The sequence below is a fragment of the Suricata suricatta genome, chromosome 17 (assembly GCF_006229205.1).
Source record: "Suricata suricatta isolate VVHF042 chromosome 17, meerkat_22Aug2017_6uvM2_HiC, whole genome shotgun sequence".
Classification (NCBI taxonomy): Eukaryota; Metazoa; Chordata; class Mammalia; order Carnivora; family Herpestidae; genus Suricata; species Suricata suricatta.
This window is the reverse complement of record NC_043716.1, coordinates 40,227,938-40,247,189: the sequence shown is the minus strand read 5'-3', so window position 1 is coordinate 40,247,189 and position 19,252 is coordinate 40,227,938. Positions and strand designations below refer to the sequence as shown.

Here is a 19,252-nt window from a genome sequence, read left to right as displayed (position 1 = left end):
GGGACGGAGACGGGGACGGGGGAGGGGCCTGCGGGGGGCGGGGGGCGGGGCCCGAGGCGGGGCTTGGGCCCCCTCCCCCCAGGTCTGGGTCAGCGCCCCTTCCCCTCCCCCCGGGCCGACGCGGAAACGCCCGGCTTCCCCCGGCTTCCCGGCCCGGCCGGGGCCCCCAGCTCTCCCCCTGTCTGGGTTCCCCCTGGGCGGGGCAGGGCCGGCCGGGGAGGGGGCGCGGGGCCTTTGTTAGGGAGCCAGGCCCCAGCCCCCGGGACAATAGAGACACCCTCCCGGACTCCTCTCCCCGGCCGGCTGGGGCTGTCGGCGGGGGCGGGGAAGGAGAGGGGCCGGGACGCGTCCCACTCTGCCCACTCTCTAGGGGTCGGTCTGTCCCGGACCGGCGCCGGCCTCGGGCGGCTCGGCTCTCCTCCCCCCAGTCGGTATGATGCAGCAGCAGTGCCGCAGGGACGGGGGAAGAGCCGAGGCCCGGCCTCCTACCCTCCCCAGTACCCCTGGCTCATTTGTCAGTCCCCACCCCACTCTAGGCCGGCAGCTCCTTAAACTCGTACCCACCGTTCAGAAGGGCCCCGGACTGTGGGCGCTGTTTCTGAATCCTTTGGTGGGGATTCCTGGACTTCGGGGCTCTTGGAGAGACTTCCGGGCTGGTCCTGAGGGAGGGAGGGTGGTTATCTAAAAGAAGAGCAGGTAAGGGGAGTGCCCACTCCTGGCATGCCATCCCAGCCGGGCTCTCCCCACCCGGTTCATGGGGGCTAGAAATGCTCCTTCAGCTCTAGGTTTCTGTGGGCTCTGCTCCCCTTCTGTGGTCACAGGCTTATATCAAGGGAAGACGGAGTGGGGTGAAGGTTGTAGGGTTCTAGGGCCATTCTTACTTCTGGTAGCAGTACCCCCCCAAGTGGACATCCTGGCTGAAAGCAGAGGTGACTCTGAGGAGAGCCTAGGGAAGGGGGGGGGGTGTATTTAGGAGTCTGTGCAGTTCTTTGCCACACCCTGTGGGTTTGCTTTGAGGCCTTAGAGTTCCTTCTCCTCCCCCTGCTGCATTGCACCATGGGTATCAAAGAGGGGTTTGAGTTTGGGGGACCTGGATTGAGCTGCTGCCTCCTGTAGACCCAGACTCTGACCGGCAGCAGAGTCCGGGGCCTGAGTTCGGTCCTGGGAAAGACTAGGCCACTGTTGGGTTTCAGGCCCTGCAGGACCATCCAGTCTTAGTGAGCCTCGGCCTTGGGGAGAGGTGTATCCTGATGCCAGGATTCAGCTCTGGGCAGTGAGGTGCAGAGGGGAGGTGGCAGCCTTCAGGGGTGCCTCAGACTTACACCAGAACCCCCCACCCCCGTGTGTGCAGCCGTGTTGCCGCCCGCTGTGCTATGAGCAGTCAGAGCGCCGTCTCCACAAGAGTTTACAAATGAAAATGGAGGAAATGTCTTTGTCTGGCCTGGATAACAGCAAACTAGAGGTGAGGGCTCCCCCACGTGTGCCTCTAGTTCTTTCTCTCCACGTCTCTACGTCGCTATATCTGGCATTCACACCAAAGAGGAGTTTGGGTAGTCAGCCTGGTTCCTTAAAGGGAATAGCCAGCCGGAAAGGTCCAAGGCTCCGGAAGAAGAAAGGACGTGAAGTCGAGATGGGGAGAATGGCAAAGCGAGCATTATTTCTGGCCAGGGCGGATTGACAGACTTGGTTGGTGAGAGCTGCTCTCAGTTCGGGGGGCTGCGACTCTTCTCACCGTCACTGTCCTCCCCTGGGCCCAGGCCATCGCTCAGGAGATCTACGCGGACCTGGTCGAGGATTCTTGCTTGGGATTCTGCTTTGAGGTGCACCGGGCTGTCAAGTGTGGTTACTTCTTCCTGGACGACACGGACCCTGATAGCATGAAGGATTTTGGTGAGCTTCAGGGTTGAATGAGAGCAGTCCAGCCCTGCCCTGGGGTTGCTCGGAGACGCCTTCTCTGGAAACTGAGCCAGAAGTGGTGCCCGGAGCTCCTGCGAGCTGAGGCAGGGGGTTTCAGGAGGCCACGGGCCGTGGGTGGGAACGCAAGGGGAGGGTCCCCTGCCCACCCTGATCGCCACGCCTCTCCTGTCCCCAGAGATCGTGGACCAGCCCGGGTTGGACATCTTTGGACAGGTTTTCAACCAGTGGAAGAGCAAGGAGTGTGTTTGCCCCAATTGCAGCCGCAGCATTGCCGCCTCCCGCTTTGCCCCACATCTGGAGAAGTGCCTGGGAATGGGCCGCAACAGCAGCCGGATTGCCAACCGCCGGTGAGGGCCTCTCCTGCTGCCGGATCCGGAGCCTCGCGTCTTTTGTACCCTGTGCTGTGGCGGAGTCCCTCAGGGGCGGTGGTGGGGCACAGGCCCTGGCTGCTCCACTGTACCTCTGAAGCCTGGGTGGGAGTGGGGGTCAGAGAGGGGCTGGCTCGACCTGTTCTCTTTCCCTCCCGTCGGCAGGATTGCCAATAGCAACAATATGAACAAGTCGGAGAGCGACCAGGAGGATAATGATGACATCAATGACAACGACTGGTCCTATGGCTCAGAGAAGAAAGGTGTTTGGCGGTCTGGGGAAACTTGGGGGCGGGGGGCACTTGGATGAGGTGGGCAAGTGGGAATTGGGAATGTACAGTGGTCGCAAGTTGTTAGCTTGAATGAGGAGCGGAGAATGTAGTTTGGTAGTTTTCCGAAGGGGTCCTTAGATTAAAAACTGAAAGTAACCCTGTCCTTTGTCCTTTTGTCCTCCACAGCCAAGAAGAGAAAATCAGACAAGGTGAGAGCCGGGGCAAGCATGAGGGAAATTTGGGCAAAGGAAAGATACCGTCCCCTTTGGGCAGGGCGTCCTCGGGTATCTTGACTCAAGTCTGAGGTCATTGGGTGCCTCTCTGGGTTTCGGGCTGAGGGTGTCTGGTGGGCAGGAGGGCAGCGGAGGCCCTGGGGGGCTGGGGGAGGAGGGAATAGAGGTATATGGGCCTCAAACTGGGGAGGAAGAGTAGCAATTTGAGGATGTTTCTTTGTCAAATCTTTTTTCCTTCCCTGGGTTCTCGGCTCCCCCTTATCGTTACCCTTTCCCCAAAGCTATGGTATCTCCCATTCCAGAACCCCAATTCCCCTCGAAGATCCAAGTCTTTAAAACACAAAAATGGTAAGTGGGTCTTGAGCAACGGGAGTGATTCTAGCTGCATCTTCTAGGACTCCTTGCCGGAGGGTGGAGGTGGGGGGCTTAGGGGTCAGGGGTATTGAGGGAGGGCCTGTGATCCTTCTGTCACCCCCACTTCCTCTCTGGTTATTTTCAGGGTTCTCTGTCTGTACCTCTGCATCAAACACCCTTCCCCTTCTTTTTTCTTCTTCAGGGGAACTTAGCAATTCGGATCCTTTTAAGGTGAGTAGGTGCTGCCCCTCTTAGGTTCTCTCTCGGTTTCCTTGTTGTGAGTCGGGGGGGGGGGGCGCGAGCACTTGGACAGGTGGGGTCAGGATGCTGATGGCCCCGAGCGCTAGCTGGGGTATTTAGGTCTTGTGTGTTTATGTTCTTGCTGGGTCCCAGCCCCTCCCCGGCGAGCAGGTGGATGGGAAGAATCGCTGGAACACGGCTGGGCAGTCCCATGTAGAAAAGGATGAGAGGGATGGGTTCCTCTTCCCTCCTTGCTCCCCTCCCTCTTGGGCTGCCCTTTCTTTGACCTGTACCTTTGGTTCTTGCCCAGTATAACAACTCAACTGGGATCAGCTACGAGACCCTGGGGCCAGAGGAGCTGCGTAGCCTGCTCACCACGGTGAGAGACCAGGGAAGGGAGGGCCCTTGGGAGTGGGCTGGAGCCACAGGCAGCGGTCATGTCCCTGGAGAGAGGCTGGTGACAGCAGGCGGGGCCATATAGCTCACTCTCTGGAATTCGGTTTTCTGGCCAGTGTGGGTCTGGGACTGTCCCTTCTGGACACCCTGGAGCCATTTCTGCTTGTGCAATCTAGCGTTTGTACAGAAGAGACTGTCTAGTGCCTGGAGTGGGCTCTCCTCCGCTCCTCCTTTCAGCTTATATTCCTCTTCCAGCAATGTGGGGTGATTTCTGAACACACCAAGAAGATGTGCACAAGGTGAGCTCAGAGCGGCCCCCCTGCACAACCATCCTGGGCGAGGGGTGGGCATACCCCTGGACTTCAGCAGTGGGGCTCCCACTCTTCCCCTCTCTCCTCCAGTGGTCAGGCCTTAGGCCACAATATGAGGGCACTCTGTTTATCCCCCCCCCCCCCGCCCCCATCTGCCTATTCCTCCCACCTCTGCTGAGGGAAGGGGCTTCATCTGAGTTCCTCTGACCCTTCATGCCTTGTCAGGAGAGTCTGACGAATTCTGTCCTCACCAGGTCCCTACGCTGCCCCCAGCACACAGATGAGCAGCGGCGAGCCGTGCGGATTTACTTCCTCGGGCCCTCAGCGTAAGCTACCCTCCGAGAAGGGTGGTGGGTTGTGAAAGATTGAGATCGAGACTGGTATCCCTCAAGCCTGTCTTTGGCCCCTCCTCTTTCCAGCGTCCTCCCAGAGGTCGAGAGTTCCCTGGATAACGACAGCTTTGACATGACTGACAGCCAGGCCCTGATCAGCCGGCTTCAGTGGGACGGCTCCTCTGATCTCTCACCCTCTGATTCAGGCTCCTCCAAGACGAGTGAGAATCAGGGATGGGGTCTAGGTAGGTGACGCATCTGGGCCGGATGGACGCTCTGCCATAAGTGCGGGGACACCTGCGTTTTCCCGACACGGCCCAACCCTCCTCTCTTGTGCGTCCTTCTTTTCAGGTACCAACAGCTCCGAGTCACGGAAAACCAAGAAAAAGAAATCCCATCTGAGCCTGGTAGGGACTGCCTCTGGCCTAGGCTCCAACAAGAAGAAGAAGCCAAAGCCACCGGCACCCCCGACGCCCAGCATCTACGATGACATCAACTGACTTGGGTGCAAGGGATAGCCTTTGGCTGAGCAGAGCCCTCTCTCCCAACCCCCACCCAGGTGGCAAAGCCTGGCAAACGGACGGCTGCTGGGGGTTTGGGCTTGGGAAGCTTGGTGGGCCAGGCAAGCAGAGGATCCAGTCATGCGCCCCTGGGGGGTGTCAGGGTCCTCTGCGAGGGAGCGCGACCCCTTGGCGTGCAGGACTCAGACCTGGACATGTTATGCCTTGGACATAAGTTTGGTGGGGAGGCGGTTTTCCTATTTATTCTGTGAGTTACTGGATGTCCAGCTAGGCCAGGGGCCTGACCTGGGCACTGTGCCAGGGCACTGCCTGCCCCCCACCCCAGGAACTGGACTAAGCCCTGCCGAGGGGCCTCATGGCTTCCCCGGGAGGCTGTGGGTTGGAAGCTGAGCCTGGAGGGGGCCTCCCCCAGCTGCCCTCGGCAATGTGAATGGGTCCGGTGCTTGGAGCTGAGGGGCAGGGCTGGGCGTGTCCTGTCTGCGTGCAGAGTCCTATCAAATGCCCCCAATCCCAGGGGTAGGCAGGCACGGCAAGCTGTCTGCTGAGGTGGGTGTCCGGAACTGCCACCGCCTCCCCTGCCCCTCACAGGGGCAGCCCTTTCCCCTCAGTCCCCATGGGCCTCCTTGGCAGCAGGAGCTGTCCTTTTGTTGTTGGGTGCCAGGAAAGGGCCTCCAGCCTCTACAGCTTCAAGGAATGGGCAAGGGGAGGGTAGGAAGAGGGAGCTGTGTATCAAAATGACTCCCCCCCCCACCTTTCCTCCCTGACCCAGGGCTGGTGAGGAGTGGGGCCCCAAGGTGAGAGGGAACGGTGCTGCTTTATTTGAAATGTTTTCTTACCTCATTCCCTGCCCCAGGAAGGGGCCCAGCCTCACCCTCCTGGGGTGGCCCCATGTTCCTCCTGCCTACCCTGCCCCACTGCCCTAGCAGGGCAGCCCGAGTTCCCAACTGCTGCTTGCTGACCCCCCTCTTTCACCTTGACCAGCTTCAGTTCCTTTCTCGATGCTCCTGCCTCCGAAGCCTGCCCTGTGTCCCCTTCCTTAGCCGCTTTTAAGTTATTTATTCTGTACTTGTGGTTTGGGGCTCTGAGGAAAATCCTGATCTTTTACCTCCCCCCCCCCCCTTGCTAGAAGTGGGGTGGGAAGAGGCTAGTCTCCGTGCTCTGGGTCGTCAGCAGAGGGGGAAGGGGTGTCGTGCCCTTCTGTGGGACTGCCCCGCCAGCATGGCCACCTGTCTGGTCTACATCCTGAAGAGACCTGCCATCCCACGTCCATGTGGGCACCATCACTCCCAGGAGCCGAGCTGGAGGACTGCAGTCTGGGCTGGGCGCAGAGCTGACTGATGACACGGGCACGGAATTGACCCTGAGCTGTGTTCTCTGGCGTTTGCTGGATGTGTCCCCCACCCTCTTCCCAGGAGGAGCCATCCCACATTTGGGTAGCTAGTACCCAGGACTGGTTGGACTGATTTGGGTTAGGGACCCTAGAGGGTTAAGGGAACAACAAGAGATAGGGCAGCAGTACCCTGTCTGAAACCCCAATCTCCCCTCCCCTCCCCCTCCCTGGGGTGGTTCTGATCGTGGCTGACGCCTGGTTACAAATTGGTTTTTAACCCAAGAATTGTGATTATTTTTTAAAAAGCCAAAACACATTTTGGCAGGAGTTAGAATAAATTTTGGGGCCTGGGCTCCTCTGTTCTTGACCCTCCGTAGCCTTCTCCCTTTAAGGGGAAGCCAGAGGGGAAGGAGGATTCCAGCCTGCTTCCAAATGAAGTCTTGCTTGGGAGTGGGTTGAAGGTGAAGGGAGGAAGGCCAAAGGCCATTCTCCCTTCTGAGAGGCAGCTGCAGCTCAGGCCCTACCTTACCTTTTCCCCTCTGGCCTCTCCCTTTCCCCCTTCTGGTTGGAGGAGGGAGAAGTGGGAAGTAGTTTGGGAACTGGTTTGTCCACATCCACTTCCCCGTTGTTCCTTGGCCCGCCCTCAGGGCAGAGCCCCCTGCCCAAGCTGGGTAAGAGATGGGCTTGGTCCAGCAGGGACCCTGAGGGAGAAAACTCTTTTCCTTCCGGGGAGAGTGTGCCCCCCCTACCATGTAGTTGAACAGGGGCTAGGAGCTCCCCACTCCCCTCTAACAGCAGGCTGTGTGGGTTTCAATTCCCATCCTTCCCACCCCGGCTAGGTGTCGTCCACCCTGTATCCTATCATGTGTCTGAGTGTGTGTGGGGGGTTCTGTACTAATTTCCATGGCCGGTGGCTTTTCCTTCCATGCATCACTCCCCCCCGCATGCCCAGGGGCCACCCGCCTGGCATTACCGCATGCTGGGGTCATTGGGGGAGGGGGGTGGGGCTCACGCTGTCCTGTGGTCTTGAGATTTTTATTTTTGCATATGTAATCCATCCTGTACAGGTAGCTAACTTTGTAAGCGCTGTGTATTTCCCCTACCCCCATGGCTGCTGGTGTAAATAAACTGCATCTCCCGTTGGTAGCCCAGCCTATCCACCCTCATTATCATGTTGATGGGGACAGAGCAAAGCCATTCTCTTAATGTCACAGAAGGAAGCTCCACAGCCACAAAATGGAACTTTTATTTAGTCACAGACACTGACCCTCCATCCATGAGCCCCAGAGGCAAAGGCCTAGGGCCCAGGGCTCCGTACCCAGAGCTCGTCCTTGGAGCTGGGCAGGGTAGGACACTGGCTGAGGGCCAGAGCTGTCTCTTGCTTACAGCCTTAGGCCTAGGGTAGCAGCAGCTGTGGCTTGGCCTCTCCCAATGCTGGGGGCTTGGCTTCATGCCCCGATCCCCTTCCTGACTGAGCTCTATAAAGGACTATTAAAAAAAAAATACAAGCAAAGTGCTTTGAAAAGAGGGGAGAACACTGGAAACTATCCAGAACACAGAGAACACCCTATTCCTGCTACGGAGGTGGGGGGGGGGAGAAGGTAGAGGCGGCTAGTTGCCTTAGAGGGGCAGTGGACACAACCTTCATTCCTGCTGTGTGACTTTAGTCTCAAAAGATGGATATTCCCTTAAACAGAAAAAGACTCCAGGCTCCCTACAGAAGTGTGCTGGGGCCATGCTGAGCTGCCCTGGCAGGCAGCCCTGGGTACTGAGGAGCAGACATGCAGGACAATGGAAAGAGCTAGGGCCACAGCTGGGAGGGAACCCTCAAGGGCCCAGGCTGCCCACCGAGCTAGACCACCAGCTCGGCTCTGAATTTCAGGACCCTAAAAGTGAAAGAAGATGACCTCCTCGTTTTCGACCTGAGTTGTGCTTGCACAGAGGGATGTCTGCCTGTACCCTCATGGACGTGAAGGGAAGGCCCTGTACCTGCCTCCCGTGTCCTGAGGAGGGGGACCCGCCGAATCCTTTCCACCCCTCCCTCCCAAGCCCTTGGGCCCAGCTCTGGCCAGGGAAGGGGGGAGGCCATAAAGGAGAAAGACCATGCCTTCCATTTTCTCCCTATGTCCTTACCGTCCATACATCCCAAATACTAGGAAGCTGAAAAAGACAGTGACCCCCACGAGGGAGACGGTGGCAGGGGCAGTGAAGAACTGGCGGTAATTGATGCGGAAGTACCAGACCACACCCAACAGCACCACAAACACAGGCACCATGAGGCTGCCCACACTGATGCCAAGGCTGGGGGGCTCGGCGGCCGAGGAGGGGGCCAGGGACGCTGAGGGGCCTGGAACCGCTGACCCTGGGGGTGAGCGGTGGCAGTGAATCACACAGTTGTCGGTGATGTTCAGCGAACGCAGCGTGCGGGCTGGGTCCTGCAGCAGACGGCCCTGGTAGATGAGTTTCATCTGGCTCTCCTGCCCAGGGAAGTATTTACTACATGGAGGAGAGAGGCGGAAGGAAACACAGAAGACGAGGAAATGAGAAGGCAAGCAGGCCTGGACCAACAGAGCAGGGCAATGAGGGGGGAAACCAATGCAGGAGTTTCTAGGAAGTAACCCACACAATCCTAGCAGGCGCTGGATGGACCTGACACATCCCTGCCGCTCCCACGTGGAGCCCAGCCTCCTTCCAGGTGACCAAGGGCCGAGGGCGTGGGGTAGGAGCAGCCGCCCCAAGCTCCAGTCCACTCACCTCTTTAGGGCACCCACGGTATCCTCCGGCCTGGCCACAGCCAGCTCCTCGGTGTCATTGAGGAATTTGAGCCGCACGTTGATGAGGCCAGGGCTGGGAGGGAGGCAGCCGCTATCCTCGGATCTCAGGGGGGCCTCTGGACCGCTGCTTTCTGGGCCTGCCGGTCTCTTCGTCAGGCCTTGGATGTTGAGCAGATGCTCAAGGCTCGGCTCAATACCACCCCCAGCTCCAGGCTCCCCTGGGGGGTCTCCCCCACCTTCGCCGGCCTCTTCAGCCTTCTCATCGCTACCCTCTGATGCATGGGGAAGTTCAGTTGGCTCTGGGGGGCCTTGGCCTGCTACTAGATGGTCCACATGTCCCAGGTGGAGGACGGATGTGTCGCCAGCTGACACAATGGTGCCTAGGAGCTGATTGCTCCCACTGTCTGCTACGTAGGTAGAGAGCCAAGCTAGGACCAAGGCTAGAATCAGCACCACCACACCTGCCACCACAGTCACCTCATTACCCACCCCCTCAATGAGGGTGACATCAGAGAGCTCCATGGCCTGGCTGCTGGCTGGGTCGACACTGCAGGAACAAAGGGGGACAGCATAAGCAGGGCGCGTGGGGTGGCAACCAGGTCCCGAGTTTGTTTACATTTTAACTGATCCAGCCCTGAAAGAAAAGGGGAGTTCAGTTCCCCACAGAAGGGGGAACAAACCTTCCTACCTCTGTGCCCCCAACCAAAAGCTACGGTCTCACTTTTTGCCTCCAATGTGACACAAGAGCTTTCGGGTCCCACCCCTTTCCTCTCCCGCCTTTCAACCTCCCAAGGGCCTGGATCATCAGGAAAACCTCATGATGCTGTTGCTGTAGCTGTAGCTGATTGTTGCTTTTCTGGTAGGTGGGGGAAAACATGTGCCTCTCTGAGCCCTGAGTTCCTCTAGGATTTCTATCACTTGGTCTAGCAACTGTGTCCACCTCCCCGCCGCCCCCAGAAGCCTCCCAGGAGCCTCCTAGAGACCCAAAAGCCTGGAATATTTTATTTTAGGGCCTTCTACAGGCATGGCACAGCCACTCTTGTCAGACTGTCTCATGTGAACCCCTGCCTTGTTCACGGTCACATATTCAGGTCCAGATGTCCAGAACCAAAAAAAAAACCGCTTAATTTTTCATCAGAAGCACAGTCACAGACCACCCCAAAGGGCCCATCAGTTGACATTATGCAGCAGGCACTGTGTCTGCCACCTCTGAGACACTTCTGGCGAGCCCTAGAGAGCAAAGGAGGGAGGAGGACGGACACCAGAACCACCACCCCTCTGGGTCACCAGAGGCTCCCAACTGCAAAACCACTGCCTCAGTGGAAATTACTTTGGAAGAGATTCCAAAAGAGCTCTCACAATCCCTATCTGTATCTCTCTTCTTGTACTGTGTAGTGTCTCCCCTGGTAGTTTCTTAGAAAGGCAGGAAAAGCCTTTCTTTTGCTCCTTCCAGTGCCTCCTCTCCCTTGGAAAATGTGCTTTCACAGCTGCCCTGGGGCAAATCCAATGTGATGAATATCATTAATAAACGATTCTCACAAGACCTATAAAATTTCATTATGCTTAACTACCTGTCCATCTCTCCCTTCTAGACTTCTGCATGACAAGGACCGCATGTATTTTTCTCTGCACCCTAGTGCCTAGCATGATGCCAAAGAATATTTGTGAGACATGTCAACACCTGAATCGCTTGCACATCCTTATTTAGACGGGCCCCGGAGTAAAAACGAAAACACAACACTAATGATAATCCTGCTGTTGCCTCTTCCTAGCTCTGTAACCTCGGACAACCTTCTCAAAGCCTCGGCTTTCTCATCTGAAAAATGGGGTTAAAAATAGTACCTACCTCATAAGGTTGTTTTGACGGTGACGGGAAATCATCGAAGCAAAATACCTAGCCCAGTGTCTGGCACATTGCAACGGCTCAATAAATAAATGGCAGCAATTATTTATCCCCCCCCCACACACAAACTAGCCCCTGATGGTAAGAAGGGTAATGTCACCAAGCCTGATTTACAGAAAAGGAAACTGCAGCGAACAGAAGCGAAAACGACTGGCACAGACACGGGGAACTTTCGTGGGCGGGGGCCAGGCAGGACCCCAGGTCTCCCGGCACAGAGGCCTTTGCTCTCTCCCCAGCCTGTGAACGCCACAGACGGCGCGGTGAGGAGGGGTCCAGACCCTGCCTCTTCGGAGGCGCAGGCTCCGCGCTGGGCGGTCCTATTCCCGCGGCGCTGGAGAGAAATCCGCGGGCCCACCTGAGCCGAAAGGCTGCCTGATCCCCGGCCAGCAAGCTCAGTCCTCCCAGCCCGTAAGGGGTAGAGTCAGATGAGGGGGTCACAAACCATCCACACCCCTCAAACTTCGGGGCGGGGCTGAGGGCCTGGGGGCGGGGCCTGAGTACGCGGGGAGTCATGGGAAATTAAAGGGGGCTTGGACCGGTACGGTGCCTGGATAGGGACGGAGACCCTCACCAGAAACGGCCAGACTAAGTGTTTTGACTTCGCCAGTACGGCCCATGGACTCACCTTTCCGTAGTGGCCGGGGGAGGGGCTGGCTATCCCCGATTCTGTCCAGGGTCCGGTTTCTTCCGGCTTCTCCCGGAAGCTGTTTGAACCAGAGACAGGAAGTCCCGCCTCCGCGCTTTGCACTGATGACGTGAATCTACGTAAGGCGGGCTGACGTAAATGTATTCTTTAAAAGGGACAGGTTTCTCAGCGGAAGGAGGGGCGGAGTCATTGTTGGCGGGATCGTCGCCCTCCCGGGGCGGGGCCACGCTCACTGGGCGGGGCCAGACGGACTTGGGGGCGGTGCTTGGGAAAGGGCAAGGCTTCGCGTCTGGAAAACTGAGGCGGGCTGGCACAGCTGGGCAGAACGTGAGCGGCATTTCCCTTGTACCAACGTGTTCTTCCGGTCTTGCTCACAGCCTCCCGGGCTGATTGGATTTAATACTGCTCTGTAACGCGCACTGAGCGCCTGGTTAGCGGGATCGGTAAGGACTGACCTCCAAAAGTTCAACTCAGGGCTAGTAGGAAACAGACAGGAGGCAATTCGGTCACTAGCCGGGTGCTCCAAGAATGTGGCCCAGGTAGTGTAGGACCTTGGTAAATACGACGCGAAAGCATTTCAAAGAAGGCGCAGTTTCGGCTCAGGCTTAAGGCACAAGAAAAGGAGCACAGAAAAAAGGGAAAAAAGGTTGATCTCCCAAGAACGAATTCGGATCTTTGCAATCAGAATTCTCTCAGGGTGCCAGGATTGGCTCAGTTGGGGGTGTGGGTGTGAGCCCCACGTTGGATATAGAGATAACTTAATTTTTTGTGTGTTTTTCAAAAGACATGTTAGGATTTTTGTTGTTTTCTGGTAAACTAGTGAATGAAGTGTGAAAAAGGCAGACGGGGCAAACTCCTAAGTGAAGAGCTCGGTGGTTTTCACCAATTGAACATACCAGTGGAACCCGCACTCATAAAAACTTAGAAAATGACCCCATAATCCCCCTTCATGTCCTCTGCCAGCCACTGACTGAGGAAGAGTAGTCATTATTCTGACCTCTGTCACCATAGATTCGTTTTCTCTGTTTTTGTACTTTGTATAAATGGAATCAAATCGTCTAGCTTTTTTTGTTCAAGTCTTACTAGGAGATACACATAAATTTACCATTTTGACCATTTTATTTATTTATTTATTTATTTTACTCGTTGCTTTATGTTTTAGAAAGAGCACGCGCAAGTCAGGGAGAGGGCCAGAAGGAGAAAGAGAGAGAATCTTAAGCAGCTGATGTGGGGCTGGATCCTATAACCCTAGGATCATGACCTGAGCTGAAACCAAGAGTAGAATTTTTTTTTTTTTTTAAGAGTAGAATTCTCAACGGACTGAACCACCTAGGTGGCCCTCTTTTATTATTTAAGTTATCTCTACATCCAACCGGAAGCTCAAACTCATGACCTCAACAAGATCAAGAAGAGTTCCGTACGTTACCACCTGAGCCAGCCAGGGCCCCCAATTTAACCATTTTAAGTGGTTAATTTGGGGGCATTAAGGACATTTATAATGTCGTGCACCCATCACCACTGTCCATTTCCTATACCCACGCCTCCTTCCCACTTCTATTCTACTTTCTGTCTATGAATTTTACTATTCCGGGAATGTCATATGAGTGTCATACAATATTTGTCTTTTTTGTATCTGGTTTATTTCACTTACCCAGGTTTTCAAGGATCATCCATGTTGTAGATTCTATCGAAATTCCATTCCTTTCATCGTCTGAGTAATATTCCATTGTATGTATGTAGCATGTTTTCTTCATCCAGTCCTCTGTTAACGGACATTTGTGTGGTGTCCACCTTGTGGCTAATGTGAATAGTGCCGCTATGAACATTGATGTTCAAGTGTCTGTTTGAGTCCCTGCTTTCAATTCTTTTGTCTGGCTTCTTTTGATCAACAGTATGTTTGTGAAATACAAGGTCTTTTTTTTTTAGTGTTTATTTATTTTTGAAAGAGGGAGAGCACAAGTGGGGGAGGGACAAAAAGAGAGAGAAGGAGACACAGAATCATAACAGCCTCCCTCTTTCTCTCCTTTCTTTATGTCAGTCTGATCTTATTGTCAGTATTTGGTTCCTTCCTTTTTTCATTAACTATATACCCTGAAGCGTTTCCTATGTCACTGCATATTTTTATAGCATCATAGCGTAGCTTTAAATAGCTGCTCAACAGTATTATCTTCAATGCTGCACTGTAATTCTTTTAAGTGTTCTTTTATTTTTGAGAAAGAGAGCATGAATGGGGATGAGGCCGAGAGAGAGGGAGACAGAGAATCAGAAGCAGGCTCCGCATTGTCAGCCCAAAGCCTGACACAGGGCTCAAACTCACGAACCCTGAGATCACGACCTGGGCCAAAGTCAGACGCTCAACATCTGAACCACTGGCTGCCCCCTGTTGCACCTTAATTTTAAACTAATTATCTCATTTGGATGGACATTTAGATTGTTTTCAGTACGTTGTTTTTAAACAGTGTTTTGATAAACATTTTTGTGTGCTTTTGATGTCACATTTGTGTACACATCCATGATTCTTTCCCTGGGATCAATTTCTAAAAATGGAATTGCTGGATCAAAGGGTGTTCAGATTATTAACAGTTTTGATACATGCCCTCTAGAAGGTCATACCTATTTCCATTCCCGTAGCAGCGTGAGTGGCACCCACTACCATCTCCTTCCCAAAAAACAGGGTGGGAGTTAGTGAGAACATGGATTAGTGAGGGAGGTTCTGAGTTGAGAATCCTGATATAAGATCCTATAGGGAGGAAAGAGCGGGAAGTGAGAACAAAGTCTATCTCAGAAGAGAATACTTGCTTGACCAGGGACTTCTGACACCCAGGAGGGTAGAGCCGCTGGCCAGGGCTGCCCCACAGAAGAGGCTGGAAATCTGGCTTTTTCACTGCCCCAGCTACCTCACCAAGCCATCTGGGGGCTAGGTACAAACACACTGTGTTTCGCAAGCTGCGTGGACCAAGTTCTGCCAGAACACTTCTCGTACTGTACTGTCGATTTTTTCACTTTTTTGTTTTACCAAATTCCTTAAAGGCAGGGGCTGTTTTTGTTTTTGCTTTTTTGGGGTTTTTTTTTTTTTTTTTTTACTCCACTATCCCCCAGATCTATTCCAGTGTCTGCCTGCAGGAGCTACTTGGTAAAGATTTATTACACGAATGATGGATGGATTTGGAGGAGTTGGAGGGAAGAAATGGTGAATTTGAGAGAGTTCTCTTACTGGCTGGCCGAAGGTGAAATCCTAAGGTAGCCGGGGCAGGGAAGAAAATGGATGGAACAGAAAAGAAAGGATTGGCTAGGAATGAGGTAGACTTGGAACGGTCAGCTGCTGGATTTGTAAAAGTGGAGGTTGGCATAATGTATAGAATTATAGAGTCACTATAGTGGACGCCTGAAACCAATATAACATTGTATGTCAACTGTACTTCAATAATAATAAATTTTTTTAAGTTTATTTATTTTTGAGAGAGAGAGAGAGAGCAGGAGAGGGGCAGAGAGAGGGAGAGAGAAAAAATCCCAAGCAATGCTCTGCGTTCTTAGTGCAGAGCCCTGAGACCCCAGCACGGGTGCTTAACTGACTCAGCCACCCAGGTGTCCCCAGAAATAAACGACTTTTTATGTTTATTTATTTAAAAAAAATTAAATATAATTTATTGTCAAATTGGTTTCCATACAACACCCAGTGCTCATCCCAGTATGTTTATTTTTGAGAGAGAGAAGGGAACAGAAGATCTGAAGCAGGCTCTGTACTGACAATAAAGCCTGATGCGGGGCTTGAACTCTCAAACAGCGAGATCATGACCTGAGCTGAAGCCAGACGCTTAACCCACTGAGCCACGTAGGTGTCCCTAAACATTTTTTTAAAAGAGAAAAAAGAAACTGGGGAGGTGGAGTCTGGCAAAGGATGCATTTTATGAATATGTACAGTGAAGGACAAGAAACAGGAGTATTTTGAAAGAGGGGTTTTCAAGGGCGCTTTGGGTGGCTCAGTCGGTTAAGCATCCACTGTGGGCTTAGGTCATGATCTCATGGTTTGTGGGTTCGAGTCCCGGGTCGGGCTCTGTGCTGACAGCTCAGAGGCTGGAACCTGCTTTGGATTCTGTGTCTCCCTCTCTCTCTGCCCCTCCCCTGCTCATGCTCTCTCAAAAATAAACATCAAAAAATTTTTGAAAGAAAGAAAAGAAAGAGGGCTTTTAGTATTGGGTGTCTGAGGGTGGAGGAATTACAAGAGGAAAAGCAAGGAAAGAAGGAAGTCTTCAACTGGGACTCTATCAGCACCCAAAGCAGGCCTCTTTTGAGTATAAAATAATAGTAGTAATAATAATAATAACAATAAATTAATAGGGTATTTTAATAAATCTTAATTCTTTGGGAATTTTTCATGATATAGTTCATGAGATGTTTGCTTTTCTTAAACTATAGAACTTAGATTTATGTGTTATTTTTGCCCAACATGGGACCCTGAGCTCAAGACCTAACTGAGATCAAAAGTCGGACACCTAACTGGGACTGAGCCACCCAGGCACCCCTGGAATTTTTTATATCTTTATGTACAATTAACATGGGTACAGAAGGTGAATGTACCTATAAATCCTGGAATGTGTGAAGTTACGTCTGTTTTACCAAAACTGCTCCTTCCCTAACCGCTATATGTCATTCATCCCATGTTTGCAGATCTGATAGAGGCGTGTCTCTTCCTTTGATTTCCTTCATTGGATTACTAGTGAGTTTTCCATTTTTCATATTTCTTCAGTCACTATGTGAATTAATTGTTTAGACCTTTTGTGTTTTCTTCCCTTAAAAAGCTTTTAATTTCACAAGAATCCCTGGGTATCTCTTTGTAAAAAATTCAAATATGAGAAAAAAAGATATAAAACCCCATAGTGGCAGGGCGCCTGGCTGGCTTAGTCACATAGCATGCCACTCTTGATCTCAGGTCATGAGTTCAAGCCCCACACTGGGCATGGAGCCTACTTCAACAACAATTTTTTTTTTAATTTCAAATATGGGCCATATATTTTTTCTTTCTTTTTAAATGTTCATTTATTTTTGAGAGAGAGAACGGGGAGGGTCAGAGAGAGAGGGAGACATAGAATCCGAAGCAGGCACCAGGCTCCAGACTGTCAGCACAGAGCCCCATGCAGGGCTCGAACCCACGAACAGTGAGATCATGACCTGAGCCAAAGTCAGACACTCAACCGACTGAGCCACCCAGGTGCCCCGTTATCTCAGCTGCATTTCAGCCTCACACAACCACGCTTTGATTCGGCCACACAAACCATTTATTTGCATTCATAAAACCTGGTTTGGCTCAAAAGGTTCCTCTTAAAGATGAATGATGGTACTTTGGACTCTGGGGCCAGAGGAGGAAGTAGGGAGGAGGACAACTGGGGGCTTGTCCTCCTGTCACAGGCCCTTCGAGACCCCAAGTGTAGTAGCCACTGGTTAAGACACCATGCATCGCTGGTGGGGGCCGAGGGGGGCATGACCGTAAGTGGGTCCCAGGCATCATGCATTTATTGCTTCCTCAACAACCATTTGCTGAAACGCCTGTTCAAGGAATATAGTCCCAGTCTGAGCCAGGCCAGTGCAGACACAGGCTCTTACATAAAAAGTACAATCCAAGGAGGGCCCCGAGGAGATGGTGCTATTGGGCTGACAGTGCTATTCTGTCCTCAGCTTTGACCAGGGCAAAAAATGTGGGAAGGGTATACCAGGTAGAGGGAATAGCGCATGCGGGTGCCTGGAAGCAAAGCAGACTGGGGCTTCTCCAGCAACCAGCAAGGCTAAGGCCGGGTCCCAGGAACCTCCGAGGGAGGAGGGGGACCAGAAGACCAGAGAGCTTGGGGGAGGCAGCCGTAGAAGATGTATGGACCTCACTGAATTTGGATTTTAGCCTGAAGGTCGTGAGGAGGCCCCGAAGGGCATGATCAGAGTTGTGATTCCCAAAGTGGGTTCCAGCATCCTTGCAGGGCGGGGGTTTCAAGGCCAGTCTGTGGGGTCTTCCCTCCAAGCAGTGGAGGCAGTTTGGGCGGAGGCAGTGGAGGTACAGGCAGAGTCTGTCACTGTTGAAGAGGCCAAACAAGTACATGGCTGGTAGCAGAGGGGGGACAACAAGGATCACCCCCTCCCCTCGCCTTGGGGGCTGGATGGATGGAGGGGCTTCCACTTAAGCTAAGGAGATGGTGGCGGTGGGTGAAGGCTGAGGCTCAGGTCGGGGTGGAGGCCTCAGTGAAGGACTGGACTGACCAGGGCGAGCACGCAGAGTGTGGACAAGAGGACCAGGGACCGGTCCTCCCGGGCTGCAGGGAGATGACGGATGGTGGTGGCAGAACAAACTCCAGAGCACCCTGGCCTGGGGCTCACTGGATGCGCCCCTCCACACACAGCAGCAGGTAGTCCCTGAGGACAGGGGGCAGCGGGAGGCTGGCGGCGGCCTGGCGACAGCGGCTCCCCAGCTGGGCGCGCACAGCCAGCCTGGCCAGGTGCTGCAGCCGCCTGGGCTGGTTCACCATGCACAGGGCCGAGGTGTAGAAGGCTTCGTGCTCCTAGGCCAGGAGTGAAATGGAATCAGATGGCCCAATACCCTTGACTCTGACCTCTGAGGATGACCAGGTGCTGGGGGTCCCAGGGCATTTGCAACATGCATCCCCTCTAGGTGTTTGGAGCATCTTGAGAGACTCAGATTCAGAGGCCAGAGGCCAGAGGCCAGGCAGGGGTCACCGGAGATGGGACCAACCCTGCAGGGGAGAGTCTCAGCCACGACCAGACCTACCCCCCTAACTCCAAAGATGCAGATCCAGCCCGCTGATACACGTCCATGCTGGCACACGTGAGAGAGGCAGGAGAGGTGTGAGGGATGAGAGGTTGTTCAGAGGTGCTAGGGGGAGGGGGACCCTGGGAGAGTCCATCCTGGAGGGATAAGACCTGGCGCTCATCCTGCCTCTCCATCTCCCCCAGAGCCCAGGTGGGAGCTGCGCCCCTGGAGTGGACATACATACCTGCCACAGCTCTGGGAGCACTGCCTCCGCCCAGGTATCACAAGACGGGACACAAGGGTAGGCATTGAGCAGGACTTCCAGGGCCCGAGGGAAGTTGGCACAGTGTTTGAGCATCTAGGAACCAAAAGAGGGTCTTAGGGTGGCTATGGCTCTCCCAACCAAGGGTAGACCCAAGTCCAGCCTAAACCAAAGCCCCACTCACACCCAAATTTGGGAGGCTAAGGTCTGAGGCCCTCCTCACTCCCATGCCTCAGTTTACCCCCACCTTTAAGTGGGCGGCAACTGCTTGGCCCCAACAGGTTTCCTTCGAGCTCTTTTCTCCTTAGCTCCCATGGAGCCCTCCGTGGTCCTTTCCAAGGTGGGGACAGACGGGGCTCTCTGTCTCTTGGCACCCCTCCTCCTGGGGCCCCCACCCAACTGGGGCCTCCCTTGCCCATGCCCACCTCAGGGCGCACAGGCTGGGCCCCATAGTCCAGCAGTGCTGCGAAGAGGACCTCGGGCTCCCAGTTGGGGGCGTCCTGGACGGCCTGCAGCGCGCAGTCCATGGGCGTGTGGCCTGCCCCGTTGAGCACTCCCGCGCAGGCCCCATGGCGCAGCAGCAGCTCGGCCAGGCCCCCGCAGCCATTGGCGCAGGCGTTGTGCAGCGGTGTGTGGCGCTTG

The 19,252-nt window shown here is 54.2% G+C and overlaps 3 protein-coding genes and 2 long non-coding RNA genes across 18 annotated transcripts in view; 2 read left to right on the top strand and 3 right to left on the bottom strand.

The window, feature by feature from the left end:
• LOC115281438 overlaps nucleotides 1–993 on the bottom strand; it is a 4,052-nt gene extending 3,059 nt beyond the window's left edge. The window contains exons 1-2 of one of the 2 annotated variants that reach the window (XR_003904306.1): nucleotides 882–993; nucleotides 565–659 (exon numbers count right to left, since the gene is read on the bottom strand). This is a non-coding gene — a long non-coding RNA (uncharacterized LOC115281438). Of the gene's footprint in view, nucleotides 1–564; nucleotides 660–747; nucleotides 855–881 lie in introns of those variants that run through there. The other variant, XR_003904307.1, reaches the window with a different exon arrangement.
• On the top strand, nucleotides 328–7,420 carry ATXN7L3 (ataxin 7 like 3). 4 transcript variants are annotated; one of them, XM_029926765.1, is made up of 13 exons: nucleotides 328–929; nucleotides 1,352–1,462; nucleotides 1,758–1,890; nucleotides 2,093–2,264; nucleotides 2,451–2,548; nucleotides 2,744–2,766; nucleotides 3,072–3,138; nucleotides 3,290–3,375; nucleotides 3,695–3,763; nucleotides 4,036–4,079; nucleotides 4,346–4,417; nucleotides 4,511–4,668; nucleotides 4,775–7,420. In XM_029926765.1, exons 2-13 carry the CDS (start codon nucleotides 1,412–1,414, stop codon nucleotides 4,921–4,923), a joined length of 1,122 nt encoding a protein of 373 aa, XP_029782625.1. In that variant the 5' UTR covers nucleotides 328–929; nucleotides 1,352–1,411; the 3' UTR covers nucleotides 4,924–7,420. The 4 variants fall into 4 exon arrangements, with proteins under 4 accessions (XP_029782625.1, XP_029782626.1, XP_029782627.1 ...); XM_029926766.1 differs by having other exon boundaries at nucleotides 331–1,462; nucleotides 3,093–3,138; XM_029926767.1 differs by having other exon boundaries at nucleotides 335–1,462; nucleotides 3,347–3,375.
• A 76-nt stretch (nucleotides 7,421–7,496) lies between these two features.
• Nucleotides 7,497–11,684, bottom strand: TMUB2 (transmembrane and ubiquitin like domain containing 2). 6 transcript variants are annotated; one of them, XM_029926773.1, is made up of 5 exons: nucleotides 11,577–11,636; nucleotides 10,895–10,954; nucleotides 9,029–9,595; nucleotides 8,408–8,770; nucleotides 7,497–7,762 (listed from the first exon to the last, which is right to left on the bottom strand). In XM_029926773.1, the coding sequence occupies exons 2-5, from the start codon at nucleotides 10,927–10,929 to the stop codon at nucleotides 7,753–7,755; spliced, it is 975 nt and encodes a 324-aa protein (XP_029782633.1). In that variant the 5' UTR covers nucleotides 10,930–10,954; nucleotides 11,577–11,636; the 3' UTR covers nucleotides 7,497–7,752. The 6 variants fall into 6 exon arrangements, with proteins under 6 accessions (XP_029782633.1, XP_029782635.1, XP_029782630.1 ...); XM_029926775.1 differs by lacking the exon at nucleotides 10,895–10,954 and having other exon boundaries at nucleotides 11,577–11,684; XM_029926770.1 differs by lacking the exons at nucleotides 10,895–10,954; nucleotides 11,577–11,636 and adding an exon at nucleotides 11,307–11,570.
• A 182-nt stretch (nucleotides 11,685–11,866) lies between these two features.
• Nucleotides 11,867–19,252, top strand: part of LOC115281439 — a 17,669-nt gene continuing 10,283 nt past the window's right edge. For 2 of the 5 annotated variants that reach the window (XR_003904308.1, XR_003904310.1), the window contains exons 1-3: nucleotides 11,873–11,924; nucleotides 16,266–16,314; nucleotides 18,552–18,626. This is a non-coding gene — a long non-coding RNA (uncharacterized LOC115281439). Of the gene's footprint in view, nucleotides 12,041–16,265; nucleotides 16,315–18,551; nucleotides 18,627–19,252 lie in introns of all 5 variants that reach the window. The other 3 variants (XR_003904311.1, XR_003904309.1, XR_003904312.1) reach the window with 3 other exon arrangements.
• ASB16 (ankyrin repeat and SOCS box containing 16) overlaps nucleotides 16,851–19,252 on the bottom strand; it is an 8,861-nt gene continuing 6,459 nt past the window's right edge. Inside the window, exons 4-6 of the mRNA XM_029926776.1 lie at nucleotides 19,036–19,252; nucleotides 18,593–18,706; nucleotides 16,851–18,139 (exon numbers count right to left, since the gene is read on the bottom strand). The exon at nucleotides 19,036–19,252 is cut by the window's right edge and continues 33 nt beyond it. Coding sequence (XP_029782636.1) covers nucleotides 17,954–18,139; nucleotides 18,593–18,706; nucleotides 19,036–19,252 — 517 coding nt within the window. The 3' untranslated portion in view covers nucleotides 16,851–17,953. The remainder of the gene's footprint in view (nucleotides 18,140–18,592; nucleotides 18,707–19,035) is intronic.